Raw genomic sequence first — 25,788 nt, 5'->3', positions numbered from 1 at the left:
ACTACTTTGGATGTACTTATATATTCAATAAATATTTACTGAGAGCCAGTTACATGCCAGGTTTTCTACTCTAGGTGCTGAAGATACATAGATTAAAAGAACGTGTATTCTGACCTTGGGGAACTTACATTCTAAGAAAGAAACAAATCTATAAACAGACAGATAAAACACAAATATAATATAAGAAGTGCTCTACTAGAAGTTCATACAGTTTGCAATAAGAACCACTCAGATCTGCCTGATAAATCAGAAAAGTGCTTGATGCATGTAGGTGCTCGTTAAATATTTTATATGAATTGCTGAATAAAGGGAATTATTGAGTTTACTTCTGAAGATGTATTAGAGCAGAATTTCTCAGAACAGTGATGGAATGGCAAAGAGGCACAGAGGAATATACTAGGTGTAGGAATTATCACCAGTTCAATATGGCTAGAGGGTGGGATGGGAATTGCGATAGGAGGTGAGGCTGAAAGTTTGAGGGTTGACTGGTAATTAAAGATAGGATCAGGAACTAAGGGGACTTCTTTATTCAAGCTTCCTTTGGACCGTCAAGGCCAACTTGGCTTCAGCATAGAATTCTGTGGGAGGCAGCAAAGCACAGAAGGACCCGAAGGCATACTTGACATCCTCTTAGTTGGCCCAACAAGGACAGTTCTAATAAAGCCTGATAGGATCACAGCTTTATTTTATTTTTAGGCCATATAAATAGATTTACTCCATATGTATGTGTGTGTGTGTCTGTGTCCTTCTGTTTTTACATCTATCTCCTGGTACAGATTAAAATACTGCTAATGGAATAAGATGTCACATTTCACTCATCAAAATGGACAAATTTTTTAAAGCTCTAGTATATTATGAGGAGGGTAGGTGAACAGATAATCTCACATGCTGCTAAAGCATGTGCACATTATGATAACTTTACTAGAAAGTAATTGGGCAACATTCACTTAATTCCTTGTGCCCAATTACACTTCAGGGGGGAGATAAAGTTCATCACAGAGTTGCTATGTAAAAAACTGGAAGCAATTCAGTTTCACCACCCACTACCTGTACTAGGAAAGACATTTATCTCCTCCGTGGTTCAGTTTTTTCTCATGTATAAAAAACAGCTTATAATAGTACCAACTTCACAGGATTGTTGTGATGATAAAATTAATTAAAATAGTTTCTGGTATGCTATAAATGTATTAAAACAAGTGATGTTCATAAAAATAATATCAATGTTTATATACATGTGTATTCGCATATATACATTATTTCCTAAAACGATTATGTGTTAGTTTTATAGACAGAAAAATGCCAGGAATAAAAATGATCATAATCCATTGTAATAAAGATCAGTTCATTCACAAAATGAAAGATTTCTCTAATGCATATTAAAGATGATGGTCCCCTTTTATTATGGATTATTAGATAAATAGTAGATAAAAATAAGACAAAAGTATAATATGTCAGGTTATCTTTACTTGATTTAGCTATCAATAGATGACTTTCATTCTATTTTTATGAAACAAGAGTGACATCCAGAGGCCAAGATAACAGCAACTATACATAACAAGCAGCTTCTTGATTATTATTCAGCTCAGCAATCACCTTGGGTCTCATTAAGATGACATGTAGGAATCCAACAAGATGGACAAATGCAAACAGTTGAGTTTAATGTGTAATTTCAAAATGTCATTCAGATAAATTTATACATATATGTGTATATGTATATATTTGAATCTAGTTGCTATATATATTATATTATTTGAAGTTTAAATTAACAATATTTTGACTTTATATGTCCCAGGTTGCCCCTAAAATATATTTAACAATAATCAATCAGAGAAACACATAAACAAAAGCTGTAGTCTAATAGAACAGCAACTTAAATATCATACCTTCTATCAAAATTAGACAGTCATTTGAAAGTGGAAGAATACCATTATTTTTCACAAAATGAACAGCTACTTTTCGTTCTCCTTGATCTTTAGTGGTCCAGATTTTTGAATCATATAATGATGTATTTTGTAGTTTGCTATCTGGGGTTTTGGTTGCACCCTCTTGCAAAATTATATCCAAATCACCCTCATGTGGAACTTCTTGCCTAAAATCATTGACAACGAAATAATACAAAAACAATTGGTATAAGCTTGGAAATTCAAATTTAACAAACTATCCAATAAAAAAATTGTTTATATGCTTATGAACCAGCTACTTATTTTAAAACATGGAGATAATTCACTCTGCAGATTACATGACTCATTCAATAGAAAGATATTTGATGATATTTTATGGCTAATTAGATCCATATCATAATTACATTAACCACCAGCAATTTCCTTGCCTGGTTTTGTGACACCATTATTTCTAGCACCAAACTGTTCTCCTCTGTAAGGAATGCTAAACTTCCCAGCAGGAGCCCCGTCTTCACTCCAGCTAAATATCCACTTACCACTTAAGTAATATCACTTTCATAGGGTACCTACTTTACAAACCAATATTCCATTTGATTCCTTTTAATCTAGAATATAATTTTCAAAAGTCATATGGTAAAATATGATACAGTAGAAATCGCATAATCTAGAATCAAAAGGTCTGTTTCCTTGTCTTGGTTCTGTCACCAATCAGCTGTGTAAATTTAGGTAAAACCTCTTAACATTTCTAAGATGATTTCCCTATTTGTTTAAAAAATTATCATAGAGGGTGGTTTTGTTTGGCAAAGCTATATGATTTTTACAGAATTTTATGAACTATAATTTGATAATACTTCAAGAACTATCTAAAATCTGTACTTATATTTTAATTCCAACTACCATTTCAAGCCCAAATGGGTAGAAGACGGTCCCCTGTTTTATATAAGGAGATCTGATGATCAAATATCTCCACAAACAGTATTATATTTAGATTGTGGAGGGGAAAATATATGTACATTCGTGTACACAACACACACACAATGTACACACACATAAATACAATGGAGATGTATATACATGTTCATATTACATATATAGAGGGAAGATAGTCAAATTGCATAAAAAAGAGGAAGAGGGATTAAAAATAATTTTCAGAATGTCTTGAGTTAGTAAGTACATACTCATTCTAATGTCTTATAAATTTATTTACTTACTTATAAAATAATTGATGTTTAGCATAAAGCTTTTGAGGAACTGAGAAATCCTTAATTACCAACAAAAGTTCAAATTATGTTCACTATATGGTAGTTATTAAGCAGGACAGGAATATTTCCAACAAGGCTTTCTCTTAACACTTAATTAGGAATTTCAACTAACCAGAAATCTTTTCTATTTAAGGATTTTAGCTAATAATGGTTTACTTTCAAGATTTTTTTGTGACAAATGAGAAAGTCCCCTCAAATATTTTCTTCTTTTTTTTATTATTATATTTATTTATTTATTTATTGAAGTATAATTGCTTTACAAAGTTGTGTTAGTTTCTGCCACACAGCGAAGTGAATCAGCCATACCCATACACACATCCCCTCCCACTTGGACCTCCCCTCGGCCCCGGCCCACCCAACTAGGCCATCACAGAGAACCCAGCTGAGCTCCCTGTGCTATACAGCTTTTCACAGTTATTATTTGTTTGCATTTATCAGAGCTACTAAATTGAATTTCAGATCTGAAAACAGCAGCTACTTTTAATTATTATTACTAAGAAACATCAAAAGGATTTATTTTCTAAGAATTAGTGTTTTCTCTTAAAAAGATTACCATTCTTTCAAAATACAGTACATTAAAATCACAATTTACTCATTGTCAGGACTTAAACTGACACATAAGAAAACATATATACACAAATTTCATGAAATGAAAACTTTGGTTTTGTTATGGAAAATACTTACAGTGAATGACACTTAAGACAATAAAGTTTAACAGACTGAAAGAGTCTTCTGGGCTTATATGACCTCAATTTTGCTCGGATACGATATTGTTGAGGAGCTTTTTGTTTCAAAATAGCACACAGTGGGGTTTTCTCCAAATACTGATAATCCGTAAGTACTATAAAGAATTTTTGAATTAAGTTAGAGAAATCTGCAAGGATATAAGTATATTCATGACATGAATCCCCCGAAACAAACATACACAATCAAATCCAATTAAGTTGTATTAATTGTCAATTTTGGTAACATTTTGTCACATTTATCATCATCTCCATCTGTCATTATCTCCATCTCTCCATATATACATAAACCTTGCAGATACGTGATAGTAACTTCCAGACATTTTGCCCTTTATCCCTAAGTACTTCAGTATGTATTTCACAAGAACAAGCAATTTCATTAACATATTACAATGTAATTTTCAACATCAGAACATTAAACATTTATTATCACTGAATCAACAGACATTATTCAAATTTCTCCAACTATCCCCATAATGCTCTTATTTAGCATTTTATTTTCAGGTCTAGGACCCAATCCTGAACCATGTGTAGCATTTATTTTTCCTGTCTCCTTGGAGTCCTTCAATGTAGAGAATGGTTCCTCAGCTCTTCTTTGTCTTTCAGGATGCTAATATATTTGAGGAGTAGAGGCCATTTATTTGGGTGTGTCTGGTTTTTCTCATGATCAGATACCAATTACGCATTTTTGGTAGGAATACTACTGTGTAAGTGATATTGTGGCCTTCTCATTGCATGACATCAAAAGGCACATGATATCAGTGTCTTCATTCCTGGGTATGTTAACTTTGCTCAGCTGATTAAGGTGGTGTTCAGCAGGATTTTCCGCTATAAACTTATTATTTCCCCCTTTATAACTAATAAGAAAGTATTTGATAAAATATAAATATCCCAATTTCATTAAACATTTAGGATCCTGCTAGTTTAAGATCCATTGACGATTAGCAACTAAATAATTACTATCATGATTGAAAAATGGTGATTTTTTCCCTAACTTCATTATTCTTTTTACATTTATCAGCTGCCATTCTATTTTAAATAACAGCTTTCCATTCAACCTCATTTATTTATTTATTTGTTTTGTTCATTTATTTACTATCCATATGGACTAACAGATTCCTACTTTATTCAATCAGTTCTATGCCATCACTAGTAATTTTTATTTTGATACTCAAATTGTATGAGATTTGACATCTGCCACCGTTAACCTGAGAAATTCTCTACTTTCTGGCACAACAAGATGTTCCAGAATCACCTTATAATTCTCCTATCCCAACCCTGGAATCTGCTATTTCTCCAAGAAGCCCTGATTGGGAATATTATTTATAAACTAAGATCTGTACACTAGGTGTACTCATTGCTACTGGGTGTCCTTGTTTTTATGCCCTTTCATCAACAGAGCTCGGGCACATATGCACACATGTTCATACCTATACTTATACACGTGCACCTGCATGTGTATGAATGTATATGTGAGTGAATACATATATACAAACACACATATATCTATTTCTGTATCTGTCTCTAAAACCATGAGTACATACTGACACCTCCAATTCTAATACAATACCACAGCTTCTTTCTTCTAGCCCATTTCATAATTATACGCCCTTTCTCCAATAATGAGAAACTCATATCTTTATAATAGTATATTACAGAATTTTATTTAATAGACTTGTGCTTAGAAATAGTTAATTTTTTTTTAATCTTAGCTGAAGTATCAGAAGGTGGGTATCTGATAGATTAACTATCATTGCTAACATTAAAGTTTTGGGGCATATTTTAAGGAACTCCTTTATGGACACACCACTAAATACATAGTGTGAATTGATTAAAATTAACACGGATATGTTTTTGCCCTCGTGGATAGATAAGTATAAGGACAGACTTCATAATACTCACTATTGTGCCCATATTACAAAAAAGAAAATGGTCTTACTTGTAGCCGATAGTTGTTGACATCTTTCTACCTCATATAGTGATACTGATCCAGAGCCTATTAGGAGAAAAGGAAAGAAGAATTACATTTTAAAAATCCATTAAAAGCTTAATGTGGCATTGACTATAAAACATTACTGAGAGAAACTGAAGAAAATCTAAACAAATGGTGAAATTTGTTTATGGATTATGACATTTGTTCATGGATTGGAAGGTTCAATATTGTTAGGAACTGATATTCTTCCCAATAGATCTGTAGATTCAATAAAATCCTAATCAAAATTGCATAGGCTTTGTTACAGAAAGAGACAAGCAGATTCTATCACTTAAGTGGAAATGGCAAAGAATCTAGAATCTAGAATATAATCTTGAAAAAGAACAAAATTGGAGGACTTATACTATATAACTTCAAGATTTACTATAAAGCTATAGTAAACAAAAGAATATGGTACTGACATAAAGAATGACAAATAATATTATCAGAATTAAATAGAAAGTCCAGAAATAAACCCACATTTACATGGTCATCTGATTTTTGATAAAGGCAGCAAAGCAATCCAAATGGAAAGCAAAACTCTTCTCAAAAAATGGTTCTGGAACAACTGGAAATTAGTATGAGCAAAAAAAATGCTTACTTCACACCACACTACTAAGTACTGAACACAAAGCTCAGAAGTAAATCCACATTTATACTCACTTGATTTTTGACAAAGACACCAAAGCCATCTTTAAAAAAAAAAACATGGTGCTGCAACTGGAAATTCATATTTTCAAAAATGTCTATGTCATACCATAATACTAAGCATTAAAAAGGAATAAACCGCTGATATATGCAACATGGATGAATCTCAAAAACAAATAGTATATACAAGAGTATATAACATGTTATTGCATTTATCTGAAGTTCTAGAACAGGCACAATTAATCTATGGTGGAAAAAATCATGACTTCTAGGGTGGGGTTGGGGGTGAGGATCAACTGGGAAAGAGCACGACGGAGCTTTCTGCAAAAAGGTAATGGTCTTGATTTTAAGAGGGACTTAGGTTATGCAGTTTATGTGTTAGCCAAAACTCATGAAATGATACACCTAGGTTGCCCATTTCATTGAATATAATTTACCTCAAAAATACAAGAGAATTCTAAACAAATATTTAACTCTAGATAATGATGTTCATTCATTGAAGTGTTTAGGAGATGTACTTATGTCTGCAAATTACTCTGAAATGCATCAAAAAATAAACTGGATCGATGCATTAAAAAAGAGATAAATGACACAGCAAAGAGAATAACATGTTAACTGGAGAATCAGATGGTGGGTATATGAGTGTTGACCGTACAATTGTTTCAACTTTTCTGTATGTTCGAAAATTTTTCTTATGTTGAAAAAATACATTGCGAAGGGAATGAAGGGATAGGTGGATAAAATAATAAATTTACTAAACTTAATAGGATGACTTGATGAATACCATAAAATATGATTTTACTCTAACAAAAAAAGCAAAAGTAGTGATCATAGAAATAAGTCTTTTTTTTTTTTAACATCTTTATTGGAGTATAGTTGCTTTACAATGGTGTGTTAGTTTCTGCTTTATAACAAAGTGAATCAGCTATACATATACATATACATATATCCCCATATCTCTTCCCTCTTGCATCTCCCTCCCACCCTCCCTATCCCACCCCTCTAGGTGGTCACAAAGCACCTAGCTGATCTCCCTGTGCTATGCGGCTGCTTCCCACTAGCTATCTACTTTATTTTACATTTGGTAGTATATATAAGTCCAGGCCACTGTCTCACTTCGTCCCAGCTTACCCTTCCCCCTCCCCGTGTCCTCAAGTCCATTCTCTACGTCTGTGTCTTTATTCCTGTCCTGCCCCTAGGTTCTTCAGAACCATTTTTTTTTTTTTTAGATTCCATATATATGTGTTAGCATACGGTATTTGTTTTTCTCTTTCTGACTTATTTCACTCTGTATGACAGACTCTAGGTCCATCCACCTCACTACAAATAACTCAATTTCCATAGCAATAAGTTTTAATAATGCTTTCCAAAATGAAGAATTTAAGACTTAAAAAAGTATCCAAAAAAAAAAAAGTATCCATATTTTGCAACTACTTTAGCTTACTACATTCTATTATATATAATAGCATGTTATATTTTTATAATTTATTGTATGTGACATCATATACAAACATATGCATTACTTGTCCGTCTTCCTCAACATCACTAATAAATGGCCTAAGAATCCATGGCAAGAGAACCTTAAGCTGGCAAAGTATAATTTCAAAGAATCTGATTACTTAATATCTACCATTCTGCATGAAGTGAAATAATAAGAAAATAGAGAAAATATTGCAAAATATATACAACAATCTCCCACAAAACTGATAAGAAAAAAATAAAGAACCCGACAGAAAATCAGGTATAGGGTAAGAGCAGACAATTCAAAGAAGGAGTAAAAAGGGCCAATAAATATATAATAAGATTTTTAAGTTTCCATGTACTCGGGGAAAATAAATAAGATATCACCTTATACCTACCAAATTGTCAAAAAATTACTTATACTGTCAACGGCCAATACCACTGAGAGTGTGAGGAAAGGACATTCTCCCACACTGTTATTTGCATATGAATCCTATGACATTTTGGTATATAATCTGGCATCATCTACGAAAATAACAGATGTGCTTACTCTTTGATCCTTCAACTCCACCTTTAGGAGTTTATTTTGGAGAAACAATAAGCATGAAAGTACAATTGTTCAAGGGTGTTTATTAAAGAAGTATTTGTAAGAGTAAGAAACTGGAAACAACCTGAATGTCTATCAAATGGAAAATGGTTGAATTAATAATGTTAGACTCATATAAAATATAATGTAACTATTAAAAGAATGAGTTTGAGCTACATGAATTACCCCAGAAAGAGGTCTATGATACATTGTTAAATAAAGCAGCTAGTCTAGTATGGTCCCATGTTTGTAAAAATTTTAAACAGAGGGAAAACTCCTATCTGTTTATGTAGAAGTATATATATATTCATATAAACATGAAGATGTTGAAGAAATCACACTAAACTGTTAACTTTACCTCAGCGAGTGGGCATAAAGGCATGGGAAGGCTACGTAGCTTGATACTGTCACGTGTACTACTTTTGTAATTTAAAAACAATTAGAAATACCTTTTAAAAGGAGAAAAGAGATTTCAAAAAGTATAATTACAAATTAATACTGTCTCCAAATGATTGTCAATTGAAGTAAACTGGCCTCCTAATGGCAGTTCAAATAATCACAGATTAGGCTAAAATGCTATCACCAATGTGCTAGGAAATATGAAGAATTCTAAGGCAGAGAAAATGAAGAAATAAACATGTACAAAAAAATCAAATAGCCAGCATTTGAATCTGACTGACTTTGCCATCAGTTAATAGCTAAGTGACCCTGGACAAATTATATGACTCTCATCACTCAAAGCCTCAGTTTCCTTTCTATAAAAGGAAAGAATAATATCAACCTCATAGGAGTGCTGTTAGGATAAAATAATAATGGCTGTAGGCACTGACTAAGTGCCCATCAAGCCACACATGTTAATTTTAATGCTTATCATCACTGATACAGAAAGAGAGTAAATACTCATAAAATAGATCATAGTAGGGAAGGAGTTAGGTTGTAAAAAAAAAATAGGGGATAGAAACATGATATAGATTCTAAGTGTCAGAATGTATAAGCAAATACTGAGACAAAATTGTAAAGAAAAAAATCTTACAGATTGAGTGTTTTAAAATTTAGATTTGAATAGTCAGCTATTCAGGTAGGCAATAATATAAATAAACAACCAATTGTTTGTTAACATTTTGTAATTAGGTACTTAACTCAATAAAACTGGGAACTCTAAGATATGTATGATCAAAAAATACTTGGGCTATTTGAAATAAAGCAGCAAAAACAACCTTTGCTCCTTTTAGAAACTGATGAGCAAAATAGTTTAGTAGAAAATAAATACAGATTTATAATAAATACATATTTATACACATCAACACTACATATATCACAAATCAAGTAATCCCTACCACCCCAATTTGAAAATGTAACTATGCAGGTAAGGGAGGAGTAATGTTTACCTTTGCACAGGACACTGATAAAGATTTAGCGTGTTTCTTTACAATGAATATGGATTTAACCAAAAAAAAAAAAAAAAAGAGAGATAGGAAGATAAAAAGAGAATTTGTGTTGATAAAGTCATTTTACTTAGCAGAAACTAAACAGGCAACATTGAAAATTATCCTTACTCATAAGGAGCATGGGATTAATAAATAAACACCACTATATATAAAATAGGTAAACAACAAGGATTTACTCTAAAGTACATGGAACTATATTCAATATCTTGTTAATAACCTATAACAGAAAAGAATCTGATACTGTACACCTGAAACGAGCACAATATTGTAAATCAACTGTAGTTTAATAAATTAAAAAAAACTGTCCTTACTTGAAATATTTGAAAAGCTGTCCTCATGTTCTGATTGACATATACCATCTAAACACTGATTGGCTGGCAAATCTACAGATTCTAAAACCCTGTAATTGAAAGAATATAATTTTTAATTGCATAAAACAAAGTCAAACAATGGTCAGTTTAGCTCTACCCAAAGAAACCAAGAGCTCACTGAAATTGTATAAAAAATTCTGTGTGTGTACGCATTCTTCAGTAGGACTATAGTTTTTTAAGATTATCGGGGGATTCCAAGAGACCCTCAAATTTTAAAAACCTAAGTCTAGAAAGACACAAGTAGAACAGTGGGATGATGAAATACTGCAAATAAGCTGGGTATTTAATGGATGACATTGTAAGTCAGAACAATCTCACTCTAGACTCAAGTAGTGAAATACTATGTGGCTATATATTGCAATATGAGAAATAAAGTAGGGAAACTGATAGAAGGTTATTAAAATAGCTAATTTCATTGATGATAAAGTCATATTGATTTCAATATATTAAAACTTGGAGAATAGTTATGTCATTTCAATTTACTGAAAAGGATATTTTCTATAACTCTTTGAAAATATGTAGAAGAATTTTTATTTCCCTAGAATACGGGTCAAAGAGTTTCTGCGCCCATCACTTACAGGAATACTTCAAGGAAAAGGGAGCTGCAAGTGTAGCAGGATTTAAGGTACTATTCACTTTCTGGGCACACCTAAAAGTTTTAAAAATATGATACCCTGAAATATTTCCGTTACCTATTTTCTCGGTTATACGCACTTTAAAAAGGCAGTATTTTTTCCATGATTGATCAAGTGTGTTTGGCACCCTAGACATATATATATCAAGTTTTCCAAACTTTAGCTAAGCTCCAGTTTCCACAGTTTGTTTCTGTACTTGGAGAAGGTGGCAAATGGTAGAACATGAGTGCAAAGAGTAGAGGTAACAGCATAAGTAACTACTGGAAAACCTAGACTATAAACCCAGCTCTGCTACTATTTGAACCTACAATCACTTGATTTGTTTCATTTGGTTCATCTATTTAAAAAAATGAATGATGGCAAGGAAGGCTCTGCGGATCAATTACAAGACACCTCTTAGAGCCCCCCTTCCCACCTCAGAAGAATATTATCCTAGAAATCAGCTTAATTAATACCTTATTTACAATTTCTAAATAGGTTTATAACATGCTTACTTTTTCAGTTGATCCACATCAGAGTTACTTTCTGGCAAGACTCTGATTCCCCGACCATAACTGGTGCCTCCATGGAGATGAAACTCTAGGGCTAAAAATGTTGCCAGGTTCTCTGAATTGACTGACTGAAGTTTGGTATGGAGGCTATAAATTCTAAGAAAGCTTCCAACCTAAAAGTAGATGATTTATTATTTAGAAAATGGAGAAAAACCAAACAATTTCTGATACAATATTTAACAACTAACATGGGGCACAGACCAATAACCGGGGATGTTGACTCATCAGAAAGGAAACTGGTATGTTCTACTAATGTGTACTCAATATCAGCCCCAAGGACACTGTATCAAAACCAAAACGTGTGTGTGTGTGTATGTGTTTGTATACATACATATGCATGTATAGATATGTATGTATTTTTCAAATGTAAAGGCATATTTCCATTTTAGAGATATTAAAACGTTAAATAAGATTGAGTCTTAGCATTGGTAAGATATGGTAGCTAAGAAACCTATTACCTAAATCAAATCCAAGCCCTCTATTTGATTACGAAACCTATTTGGTTAAGGTTTCTGAAAATAACCTGCTTTAACTAATTTAAGGTAAGATTTAATTAAATATGATCACTAAAACACTCTCATTATGAGAATACTAGAAAGTATGTTTAAATGTGCTACTCTATCAAAATAGTAAACTCCATTACACAAGTTCTATGGAAAGAAAATTTCTGTAAATATTTTTGTCTGTACACCATAATGTGAAACACCTTCTATGAGTTCAAATATAGATTTAAACCAATTATAGTTTTGAACCAAATGTCCTATAGTTAAGTTTAGATGTTTTGCTAAACTAAGTCTTAAAAATATCCTTAATTACGGAGTATTTGATATTCTTTTAATGTAGAAGACTTAAAAAGAGACAGATGCAGAAGGTTTATTAAAGAAACTGACACCTACTCAAAGGAAGAAGCTATATTACCTAAATCACATTTATTTTTATGAAGAAAGAGTTATAAACAAAAGGAGCTAGTTACCAACTAGGAAATTTAATTCATTTGTATAAAGCAGCAATCCTGACTGCTGATGACTGTGGGACTACCATTCTCTTTTTTTCCTACAAGGTCAAGATTAACAGTGGTGAGATTCTGTGTAACAGAAAAGCTATACATGGGGGAATATAAAGAAAGAGAAGGTAGTAAACCAACCTCCCACCTCTGCTTATTGCTGTTTCAGATCATTGTATGTCTCCTCATCACCCTCTGTATGTGATGGAGGAGAGAAATGGGGGGAAAAATAAGGGGAAAAAAATCCACACTCCCAGAGCTACTCCTTCATTCTCAAGGATCTTTTTCCCATCCAATCATGGGTTTTATAAGGAGGTAAGGCACTTAGTCTTTTCTTCTCTAACCTCTTCCACTGACAGAACAGCAGGGGAGCAGGGTAAATAGAGTCAGAGAAGGAAAACACACACACACACACACACACACACACACACATAAAAGATGACAAAACTGGTTTTCCTCATGGTCTTCAAAGTAAGATGATGGAAGGAAATATGTCTCTTTCTATTTACTTTTATGTCATTCTTTTTGAACATTTATTACTCTGTAATTCTTTTTAATATACATATTAGTGCAGTAAATGTATATAATCTACAAAGGACTTAAAGAAGGCCAGACACAAGGCGAAGATACCATAATCATAAATGAAAAGTTTCAACATTATAAAGATAATTTCCTAATTAATTATTCTTTAAAATCAATGCAATTTCTATCTAAATCTCCAGTGCCTTTCAAGGAATTGTAAAAACTGATCTGAAAGTGAACAGTCAAGTTAGTTTTGAAGACTGAACTGGGAGCGAGGGCTTAACCTATGAAATATCATTTAAAAATAAAGGTATGATAATTAAGACAGGCTGGTATTAATGCAGACACATATATGAACACGGATAAATCTTACAAATATAATGTCAAAGGAAAAAAGCAAATTATAGAATGATACATAACCATATGCATTTTTCAGACAAAAGTATATAAAACCCTAATAAACATGGGTGTGCACACATACATGTTAGGATAAATAAAAAGAGGATATTGGGGAGCAAAGAATTAGAATAAGCAGAGGTACAAAGAAGGTTCCACATGTAGAAATTTCATTTCTTAAAATTAAAAGTACCTGAAATAAGTGTACAAAACATTTAGAAATGTTAAGTTTGGACGACAGGCACGTAGATGTTTGTTATACTATCTTCTTTACTATTGTATTTCATAATAAAACAAAATTATATTTTAAAGACCAAGAGAGAATTTTATATATATAGGCTATAAAAATGACAAACTGTTATTTCCAGAAATTCCTTCTGGAGGCAGCATTGTATTTTTTTTTTAAGCTTGCTAAATATATTATAAAATGTGCCAGATGCTCTGCTATAATAGACAAATATATAACAAACAAATCGTCTTGTTGGTAATAACCAAAAAATTATAAAACATACCTCTAAAAATGTTGTAAAAGCCCTTTTTAATACAGAAACAGTAAAAATAAAGCAAAGCAAACTGGCTATTAAGAAATGTTTATTCCTTTAGAAATAATTTCAATATTCCTTATAAACTTTCAAAAATTTCCCTTTAGGTTTAATATTTTTAATGACCTGTATATGTCTGAAAATAACCAAACTATAGTTCTTGGGTCACTGAATGCCAAACATAATTAGAACTACGTGTGTTTTATAATAATTTTTAAATTGTGTCAAAATAAGTCTGGGGATTGAAAATACACTGCTTTTGTTTGTAGACAAAAGGTTTGAAGAGTGTGTGTGTGTGTGTGTGTGTGTGTGTGTGTGTGTGTAAACTGTTTAGGGAAGGAGATAACTTACTTAAAAAGCAAGGTTTAGGAAAAACGTTAAGGGCAACTTTAGCTGTAAAATGTATCGTATATAGAGTTCAATTATATTGTACTTTATAATTGCCTTAACTATCCTCTTTATTACATAAAATAAAAATCACATTTTTTTCCTGTTCCTATTCAACAAAAATACATGTATTCCATGCATTCCAATATAAATATGCAATTTTAAGCAGTTATCGTTAAGTGTTTGCAAGAATTAATTGATATCAATATCATTTGACTCTGGGCACTTCTTAAAAAAATACGAAATGGTTAGTATAGAGGTTGCCTCAGAACAAATAAAATGTGATGTCAATGTACATTAAATAAAAGCCTACAGTTATATTACTTACACATAGAGAAAATCCTTTTCATTTTTCTGTCACATTGTAGGTAAATGTCATGATATCTTTAGAGAAAAATTAATTGCCCTTCATTTTCTGAATTATGTGTGCTCATAGCACCCTCTAGTGGGTGAGATAAAGCAGACAAAGGAAATGAAAAAAAATCTGAAAAAAATTCACAGCGCTCATTGATTCATGCATTCACCAGCAGATGTTATTTACTTCACCCTTACTACATGGAAAGCACTGTGGCAGGTGCTGTTCAGGACTTGGGACAAGGAAATCAGGACAAGAGAGAGGAACAAAAGACCTATAGACACAGCATAGGGAAAGAGAAGGGAATTAAACAGTGAAAATCAAATCTAAAATGTAAATCTTTTTCATTCGTAAAAGAACTCTATCTGTATTTTAAAAAGACTTTAGAATTGGCTTTATCATTAAATTTATTTTTGAAATAAGCTAATCAATGCAGATAAAATCAAGTAAAAGCATCAAAAATATATCGTTGTCAATTTTCTGATATGAAAGGTATGAACACTCATAAAGGACAAAAGAGTACAGTTATCACCTTCCTTGACCTGGACTTTAACCTAATTTATTGAGTTGGGTGGGCTTCTTTGTAACACAGTATAAAAGGGGAAATATTTCCTTCCCCAAGAACATTTATTTGCAAAAAATAAACCGGGCACTAAAATTCAGATCTAAAGAAATTACAATTCACTTTCCCTATTTTCTTCCTATAAGTAGGTTATATAACTCCCTAAATGTAGGATGGAAGCTATTTGCAATAAAGAAATTAATTTCTTTATACTGCTTAAGAAGATTAGCTCTGGAAACAGATGTACATTCAAATACAGGCTTTACCCAAGTAGCTGCGAAATCTTGGGCCTCTGAGTGCCTCAGTTTTCTCATTTGTAAAACAGAAATGATGACAGTACCTATTGCACAGGACAGTGCTAAATACATATGAAGTGCTTAACAAATGTTACTATTATTATCATTATTATCAATGACAGCATTCTTTGCAAGAAAGGTTACTTGCAAATAGAAGACACGGTAAAATGAAGAAAAATATTCCTCAAAATGTTATTAATAAGCAAGAAGTGCCAAAACTAAGCAGCGTTATTTTACCTAGAAAACCGCATCTCAAAAACAGTGAGCAAATTCTAATAAACTGTATGGTACACACAGACAATTTATCAATATATTTTAGAGGTGGATTAACAATTTCTTAGATTAATGAGTAAAAAGTTAAAGACTGGATTTTATCAAACCAAGTAAAAGAGCTTATCATTTAAGTTTACAAATATTTTATACATCCTTTGTTATTTTAAGGCAAATTTTATTGCAGAAAAAAATTTTTCTTTATTTCCATAGTGAAACTGGGCACAGCTTTAAGATATTCAGGAAACATTCTTTAACTTTAAAAAAGCTGTTCAAGCCATTATAATTTAATATATCTTCTAATAATTTAAATACACATTTTACAAATTAAAGAAAAAAATTAATTTGTAGTTAGTTTCTAGACCCCAAATATCATCTAACATGTGATTTACCCTAAAATTTATAAAAATACAAAAGAGCAAACATGCTTGCTACACAACATCACCTTTAAAGATTTGGCCACTTGAACATGGTTGTCATAGACTAAAATGTCTATTGTCAGATTCTGCACCCGGTGGATGTGACTTAAATCACCTTCAAGAACAAGGTCTTGTATTAAGACTCTCCAAGATGGGAATGGGGTCTTGGTGCCATCCCATACCTGCACAAGAAATAGAAAAAAAGTTTAATGATCTTTTTGTAAAATTGTGGAGGCTAGAAGAGTTTTATTTGCTGGTGACATAGCTTAAAAGTAATTAAATATATTCCCCCAAATATCTGTTAAACTTTGAATATGATGTATATTCTTTCCTGACTGTAAAAGGACTACATATGTATAGGTAATGAATAAAATGTAAGGAAAAAAATTCAAACAGCTATGAGCTTAGAAAAACTATTAATATATTGTTGAATTTACTTATCTTTTTTTTCTTCTATGTATTTGTAATATATATGTCTTTTTTTCTTTTTACCAAACTGGCATTCTATTCTGCTTTTCATTTCTTAATTTATTGCTGGGCAGTTTTTCAGGCAATTTAAATATTCTTCTAAAACAGGATTTTCAATGGCTTCACATTACTTTACGTTATAGATGCAAACAAATTTATTAAACCAATCCCTTTTTTGGCCATTTGACTTCTTTCAAAATTTTTGCTATTTTAAATAATTTAGTAATTACCATCTTGTATATAAACCTTTACAAGTATCTCTGCTAATTTTCTTAAGTGTAAATTCCTAGCTTTTAGGGAACTAATCTGACCTCTGCCCATTTTTCCACTTTGTTCTGATTTGGAAAAGGCCTTTGAAAGTACAGATATGAATATTTTGTTTATGTTAGATGTTATGAACACAAATGAATGACAATCATGGGTGATGGAAAGGGAAAGGTAGGTTGGATTGCTATTTAAGTCACCTTGAGGTAAGGATGGGAACAGGGGCCCAGGACGAGTATGCACTATCCCGTCCTGAAGACCTGAGCTAGCCTGTGCTGTGCTAGGGCTGGAAGAGAAGAGCTTGAGGCTATGCTATGCTATAACAGGGAGGGACAAAAGACATTTGGAGAGAGGTGAGAATGCCTCTGCATGTCAGAACTTCGGCTGGGTAAGAGTGAACAGTCTACTTAAATAGAAAACACATTTCCTTTTTTTTTTTTAACTGTTATTTTTTTTTAAAATTGAAGTATAGTTGATTTACAATGTTGTGCTAGTTTCAGGTGTACAGCAAAGTGATTCAGTTATACACATACACAGACACACACACATATATCTTTTTCAGATTATTTTCCATTATAGGTTATTATAAGATATTGAATATAGTTCCCTGTGCTATACATAGGTCCTTGTTGCTTATCTATTTTATATACAGTCGTGTGTATCTGTTAATCCCAAACTCCTAATTTATCCTTCCCCCCCATCCTTTCCCTTTTGGTAACCATAAATTTGTTTTCTATGTCTGTGAATCTATTTCTGTTTTGTAAATAAGTTCTTTTGTATCATTTGCTTAGATTCCACATATAAGTGATATCATATGATGTTTGCCTTTCTCTGACTTACTTCACTTATTACTATAATTTCTAGGTCCATCCATGTTGCTGCAAATGGCATTATTTCATTCTTTTTTTATGGCTGAGTAATATTCCACTGTATATATACACCACATATTCTTTATCCGTTAATAGACATTTAGGTGGCTTCCATGTCAAGGCTACTGTAAATAGTGCTGCTATGAAAATTGGATGTATCTTTTCAAATTAGAGTTTTTGTCTTTTCCAGATATATGCCCAGGAATAGGATTGCTGAATCATGTGAACTCTATTTTCAGTTTTTAAAATAACCTCCATACTGTTCTCCATAGGGGTTGCACCAATTTACATTCTTACCAACAATGTAGGAGGGTTCCCTTTTCTCCACATCCTCTCCAGCACTTGTTATTTGTAGACTTTTTAATGATGGGCATTCTGACCAGTTTGAGGCAGTACCTCACTGTAGTTTTAATTTGCATTTCTTTAAGAATTAGTGATGTTGAGCATCTTTTCATGTGCCTGTTGGCTATCTGTAAGTCTTCTTTGGAGAAATGTCTATTTCGGTCTTCCGCTTATTTTTTGACTGGGTTGTTTGGAAAACACCGCATATCTATACAGGTGTCTGCCAGTGTCAGATTACAGAGAAAGTACTGAATAATGTTGGTGACAGTGCTAAATTGTAAATAAACAATCATGAGTTTGTGTCACTCACTCTGTTTCCTAAATTATTCAAAGAACCAGGACAATCACTTTGGGAGTAGTAACATTATGTCGCATTTTTCTTCACTTGGAATTTGTTCTTTCATTTTGTATATGTGTTTTTGAGACTTTAAAATGGCTTTACAGACCAATCCATGAGTCTTCTGAAGGAGGGGCTGAGAGAGTAGAGTATAAGTCAGACCTTGTGTTGAAATTCTGGAACTTTTGTAATCTTGTATCAAAACTCAATCTGTTAGGTATCTGCATATTTTATACAGATCTAATTCTTTTTTCCAAATAGATAACAATCACCATTTAACAATCCTTCTTTGACAATTTGAAATGTTAATGTTATTTTTATTATTATAGTAGAATGGGGACAAGAGAGGAAGTCAAGGAGAGAAATTTTTTACTATATATCACTTAAAAATATCTTTTAAATTTCTAGGCAATGTTAAAATTACCTATCCAAAAATTAAATACCTTATTAAAATACTACCTCATACTTTCTATAATTCTGTTTGTTACTTTTTCAATTTCTTGACTTGAAAGATTATTCTGATACGCTACGCTTTTTTTTTCTTTCTTTGTTCATGAAGACATTTAAGGCTCTAAATTTTATCTTTGAGTCTATCTCCAACCATAGCCTTTAATCTCTTCTTATTAACATTATAGTCTTAATAACCTATAATTAAAATTAACTTCTTTTAGAAACAACAGTATTTGGGGGAATCATATCTACTAGAATAATTAAAATGAATGTATTATAGTTACTAATAAAGAGACCAATATTAGCATCATATCTCAGTTGAGACAGGAAATAATTACGCTATTCCATGCTGACCCGAACTCATCTGGAGTAAGGTCTGGCTCCTTTTGTTTTCAAAACAAAATTAAAAAAAATTATTCCTAGTTTGGGATAGGAAAATCAATTTCAGAAAAAAAAAATCACTTAAAATTTGACTTCCCATAGATAAAATGAGCAAAATATTGCTATGTAGTCCTCTCAATATATTTTTTGCTATGCATCTAATACATTTTTAGTATATAAATGAAAGTACATTAATCACTAAAGAGAATATTGTGAATTTCTATATCAATAAGTATATGTCTACAATGTCATTTTAGTCACAGCGTATTCCACAACACATAAATAATTCACAAAATTCTCCATTGCTAGTATGTTTTTTCTGATTTTTGTTACTGCAAGAAATATAAGGATAAATATTCCTTTAAAGGCATTTTTCCACATTTTAAATTATTACTATAAAATAAATTCATGAAAATAGAGTTGTTGAGACAAAGAGCATAGAGAGACTTTTGAGATTTCTTTTAAATTGTCCTCAAGAAAGTCTTACTAATGTAATTTCTTACATTCACTTCCGAATGCTGTATTTTAAAATAATATCTACATGAAAGCTGTTTTTACTTATCCGAAAAGGCTATCTATAAAAATGGGATGCAGGCATGTTTTCTTGCTTTAGAAGGAAAATGTAGATTCAGCTACGTCAGCTAAAAGGTGGCAGGTTTTATCTCAGAATTTAAGAATTTACGCTCAATACAGCAGCCAAAAGGTGGAGAATACTTCTCTGCACAGCCGATTTTTTGTCATTGGAAGTGTTCAGTGATTAGCAAACACTCATTTGTTAAATATGTCACTCTGGGCATAAAGTATGACTGGCTGACCTAAGATTTTCTCATTTTGTTTGGATGATTTTATGTTGCTCTAGCTTCAATTTTGTCATACTTAACTTATTTATGTTTTTTTATAGCATGCATTTACTTTTTCAGAGTATTTCATGTGTATATAAATATGTGCTATTTTCAACTTCAAAAACTTTGTATTTTATTCAATAATTTCTATCTTCACTGTTCTTTAATATGGGCAAGGTATAACTGATAATAATGCTAAACCCCAATATTTGTCCAAGGGCCACTGTACTCCATTTCCTGTTCCATCTTTCCAAAGAGTCAGAAGTTAAAGAAAGAACCAGAGAAGCAGGGCTGAAGCAGTGTTTGTTTAAATGCATCCTGCCTAGGCTAGGTAGGTGAGGATGGTATCAGACAACTGTCCTCTCCAGAAGCTCTTCATGAATAAATTGGGATAGGGGTAAACAAAGATTAGGTGGGTCTTATGCCACTTTTTTTTCCTGCAGATTTAAGAACAAAATAAAATATAACAAGAAAAATAAACACTTCAAAACCATCCATGATCTACCTATGAAGCAAACAGTGAAATAACATGGGAAGAGAATCCAACATCAATGGGCCAAGAAGAAGGCAAATGAGTGAGAAGGAAGGCTACATCTTGACAGAGAAACAGAAATATGCATTTTTAGAACTGCAACTTAAAAATAGCAATAGAAAACAACTCATTTTGTTAGTACTAATAAGAAATATATAAACACAACATAAACAATACTATACTTAAAATGTAGATCTGGTAATACTATTTTTCTCTAGAAGTATAGGATAAAGAAGAGAAGTTCAAGAGTAAAGTTGCATAGAAATTACAGGCTCATTAAAAATGGTTAGATTTTAAGTTCTTAATACACAGTATGCATATTTATTCCATCAGAATGCTGAAATATAAGCTCTTTATAGGCTTATAGGTCATGGTAACTTACAACACAATTTCAAGTATTTAAAAATATCTACCTTTAGAAGAAATGATGCTCCATCCACTTCTGCTTTGCCCAAGAGCTGACAAGTCAGGTCAAAATACTGCATTGGCTGGACATCACACAATTTCACTAACGTTGAAGAAGGTGAAATATGAGTAGATGCCCAAACACGTAAGGCTTCTACCATTTTGTGGTCCTCAGCGGTGAAGTTAAAACACTTGCTTGAAGTACGAGGTATGATAGGAGCTCCCAAAGTTCCCTCAAATGTCAAAGATGCAAAGCCAGAGCTGGTGATACCTTGAGTCTCCTTTTTATATACTTGGATCTAAGAAAGTGGCAAAGTAGAAAACAAAACAGCAACAAACAAAACAGGTTACTGATGCAGAACCTAGGAACTGGAAACACTTGTGAGATTATAAAATCTTGCCATCATAGTTAATAGAGGACATAATTCTTTAAATATTTCATTTAATTAGCATATGAAATTATAAAATCTACTGGGCTATATCAAAATCCACAAGCACCATGTAAACTGTAAAACACTATGCAAAATTATTTTTATTTTTTAAAGAGCTAGGTGGCAGCCTCCCTAATACTATCAGGCTTGTAGTTTTACTAACAAAACATCTATTAGTTTTTTTTATTAAGGTATAATTTATAAAAGGAAAAAGGATAATAAGTAATAGTTACTTATGAATATTATAGGGAAAACTAGAACACTTAAAATATAAGAGTTTGAAGTGAGTAAAATGCAGCTGAGGCTAAGGGCTCATCAGTCTGACTGAGAGAGCTGAGATATGCCTTAAAAACATTGGCTTTCTGAATTTCAAGGCTCAGTTATTAGATGCACATGCATTTATGACTGTTATATCTTCTTCATAAAGCAACCCTTTTGAACTTATGAAATACCTCCTTTAGTCTCCTGTAATACTGTCTGATATTAATAAATGTATTTATATATTTATTGGAAATTAGAAAATATATTGAACTGAAGAATACTTAAGTTGTGATGTGCTAAAACTTGTTGGATATAACTAAAGTAGTATTCAATACATAGAGAAAAATTTATAGAAATAAGTGAATATTTTACAAAAGAAGAAAGGTTAAAAATCAGAAATGTAGGCTTCTATCTCAAGAAGCTGCACAAAGAATATTATTTCAAATCCAAGGAAAGTAGAAAGAAAACATAATCAAGGTAGGAGAAATAGAAACATACAATAGAGAAAATCAAAGCTAAAAACTGGTTCTCTGAAGAGATGAATAAAAATGATAAACCTAGAATGAATGATCTGGAAAAAAAGAGAAGAAACACAAATTATAATATCAAGACTGCAAAAAAGGATTTATCATTACAAATTCTGTAAGCATCTAATAGGTAAGTAGCATTATCAATAAATTTGACAATTTGGATGAAATAAACTTTTCTAAAAATTATATATATCAAAGTTGATAGAAAAATAAAAAATCGGAATGATCTCATTCCTCTTAAAGAAATGTTAATTCATTAATAAAATCTATTAATAAAGGAATCACCAGGCTCAGATAGCTTTACCAGTGCATTATTCCAAGCATTTAAGTACGAAAAAAAAACCAACAGTAATCTTGCACAAACTCTAGAACTGAAAAGGAGGGCACATTTCCTATTTTCATGAGGCAGCAAAACTTTAATTTCAAAATTTGTCAAAGACATTATAGGAAAAGAAAATTACAGATCTAAATATGAAACAGGAAAATAATAAATGACCTCGAGGAAAACTTAGACGCCATCTTCATGAAGTGAGTAGACAAAGAGTTCTTAAACAGGAAATTAAAAAGTACTGACCATAAAACAAAAGTTAATAAAGTAGACTATATTAAAATAAAGAACTTTTGTTCATCAAAAGACATCACTAAGAGGGTAAACAGGCAATCCGTAGAGTGGGAAAAGATATTCACAATCCATATACCTGACAAAAGATCTGTAGCCTAAATATATAAAGAACTTTCAGAAATAATTTAAAAAAGTTAAAAATTCTATAATGAGCAAAAGGCTCAAATGAACACTTTTTACTTCAGAAGACATACAAATTTTAAAAGGTTCTCAATTTCATAAATTTTCAGGGAAATTCAAGTTAAAACCACAATAAGATACTAATACATATGCAACAGAATGGTTAAAATTCAAAAAAATGGAAAACATCAAGTGCTGGTGAAAATGTGGAACAACTGGAATTCTCTTATATCTCTAATGGGAGTGTAAGTTGGTAAAAAACACTTTGGAAAACTAAAGGCTAATATATGCACAACCTTGAACTCACGAACCGCACTCCTTGGTATACAATCAACTGAAATGCATATATATCTATGCATTATACAATATATAATATGTAATATATTATAATTACATAATTACATATAAACGTATATATTATATTACATATAATTATATATATTCAGTAAAAGATATGTACTAGACTGTTTATAGCAGCATAGTAGCCTCAAACTGAAAACTAACTAAATGACCAATAGAATAAATATATAATTTCTGGTGTATTCAAACAATGGAATACCATTTAGCAGTGAAAATGAACAAAGTAAAACTATATGCAATAGTACAGTTGACTCACACAAGCATAAGCCAGAAACGAAAAAAAAACAAAAACAAAAAACAAAAAAAAACTATAGTGTTTTTCCTTTATATAAAGAACAAATATATATGAAACTATATATGTTGTTAGAAGTTATGAGATTATTTACTCTTGGGGGTAGGGGAAATGTGAATGACAACCCCAGGTAGGGGTACAAAGGACGTTTCTAGAGTGTTAGTAACATGAGCATGCTAATACTGTGAAAAGAGAGATGTATATTTTACTTCAATTAAACAATAGCAAGAATTACAAATACAGTTGGTCCCTGAACACGGGGGTTAGGGGCACCGACCATCCGTGCAGTTGAAAATCCCCTTATAACTTACAGTTGGCCCTCTATCCTCAGTTCAGCATCCATGGATTCAACTAACCGTGGGATCCTGTAGTACTGCAGTGTTTACTACTGAAAAGAATCTGCACGTCAGTGGACCCGAGCAGTTCAGAACTGTGCTGTTCAGGGTCAACTGTTCTATAGGAAACAGCAGTGTGTGAGAAATAAGCTATTTTTTTGAAGTCTGGATAAGCCTGTAATATAGTGCTACAATAGTAATATTTCTAGTTCTCTTTATCTTTAAGCAAATGTTCTCCACTATTCTTCTATTCTCAAGGAAAAGGCATTAATAGAGCAAGAGAGTTATTTCCCACCATATCTTAAGACTAGAAGACATCTGGAGTATTGCACTCATTTATGAGCATCAGTGACCATGAGGACCACAGGTAAACTGAAGCATTAGAAGAAAAGACAACCAAGATAGTGAAGGGGTTGCGTGGAAACCCATGTAACAAAAGCAAACTATGAAGGGACTGAAATGTTTAAAACCTAAAAGACTGAAAATATTAAAGTGTTAAAAAGCTGATTTTTAAAAAATCACATACTATCTAATAGCTCTACCTTTTTATTAAATGTTTTCTTACGGAATGCAACTAGTCCGAATCGCGGCAGCTAACACATTTCTGTGGAAGGAGGTCAGGTAGTTTGTTCAAATGAAGAGGTTTCCTAATATAAATCATTTGAAGTCTGATACTATTTACATTTCTTCTTGTCTCTTGAAATGCCTGACATCATGTTCTAACAAAGCAACCACATAATTAGTGTAACTAGTTTTAGTGAACAATACAGTGTTCTCTTCAAACAAATATAAGTTCTAAACAGTAAGAATTATACCTTCAGCCTGTGAAAGCGAACAATATCTCCATTTTTATAAATCATTGGAAGGGCTTCATAATTTCCACTAAAGAACAGGCAGGTTAACTTTACATGCGTCTGGTCCACAATTGTTACAACTGAGCAATAATCTGGAAAACACAAAAATATTTTACCTGACTTTTCGTATTTCAAAGCATTTGACAAAATAATACTGAGTTCAAAACACCAAACATTATTCTTCCCTTTAATTAAGTCTTCTAAGAATAGGATCAAAACATAAAGAAATTTTCTTGTCTCTCAAAATGCACTGCCAAATTATTTTGCAAAAGTGTTCTACAAAAATTCATTTTAGAAAGTTTAATGAAACAAAAATAAAAACCGTACTTAATATAAATTGTCTGGAGGTGTAATAACTTTATTACCTCAAAGTTTAGAAACCATGAAGCAGATAAACATATTCAAATAATATAATTTCTAAAATAAACACAATTAAATTTAGAGTGAAAGCAAAAAACTAGAAGATATTTGCAGCAAATGTGATGAAGAGTCAATATACTGTATAAAGATACTATGAAAACTGGTTATAAAACCCAGATTTTACAGTAAATATGAAAGGCAAATGAACAAACAACTCATAGAAAACTATGTAAGAACAACTCAAAAGGGAAAATGATGATTTGCTAGTTATCTATAAAAGGTTACACATTAGAATGAGAGCAATTTTATATAATTTAAGCTGGCAGGAAAAAAAAAATTTAATGATAGTTGGGTTGCCATGAAAACAAGTAACTTCAATCACTGGTGGCAGCAAAAACTGTAA

At 31.9% G+C, this 25,788-nt stretch overlaps 1 protein-coding gene across 3 annotated transcripts in view; it reads right to left on the bottom strand.

Moving 5' to 3' along the window:
• POT1 (protection of telomeres 1) overlaps positions 1-25,788 on the bottom strand; it is an 88,992-nt gene that overhangs the window by 11,910 nt on the left and 51,294 nt on the right. For all 3 annotated transcript variants that reach the window (XM_059933473.1, XM_059933474.1, XM_059933475.1), the window contains 8 exons: positions 24,987-25,117; positions 21,229-21,519; positions 16,357-16,512; positions 11,522-11,691; positions 10,333-10,421; positions 5,846-5,902; positions 3,848-4,004; positions 1,884-2,089 (listed from right to left, as the gene is read on the bottom strand). In XM_059933473.1, coding sequence (XP_059789456.1) covers positions 1,884-2,089; positions 3,848-4,004; positions 5,846-5,902; positions 10,333-10,421; positions 11,522-11,691; positions 16,357-16,512; positions 21,229-21,519; positions 24,987-25,117 — 1,257 coding nt within the window. The remainder of the gene's footprint in view (positions 1-1,883; positions 2,090-3,847; positions 4,005-5,845; positions 5,903-10,332; positions 10,422-11,521; positions 11,692-16,356; positions 16,513-21,228; positions 21,520-24,986; positions 25,118-25,788) is intronic.

The sequence above is a fragment of the Balaenoptera ricei genome, chromosome 9, assembly GCF_028023285.1.
Source record: "Balaenoptera ricei isolate mBalRic1 chromosome 9, mBalRic1.hap2, whole genome shotgun sequence".
Classification (NCBI taxonomy): domain Eukaryota; kingdom Metazoa; phylum Chordata; class Mammalia; order Artiodactyla; family Balaenopteridae; genus Balaenoptera; species Balaenoptera ricei.
This window is presented reverse-complemented; position numbering and strand designations above follow the sequence as displayed.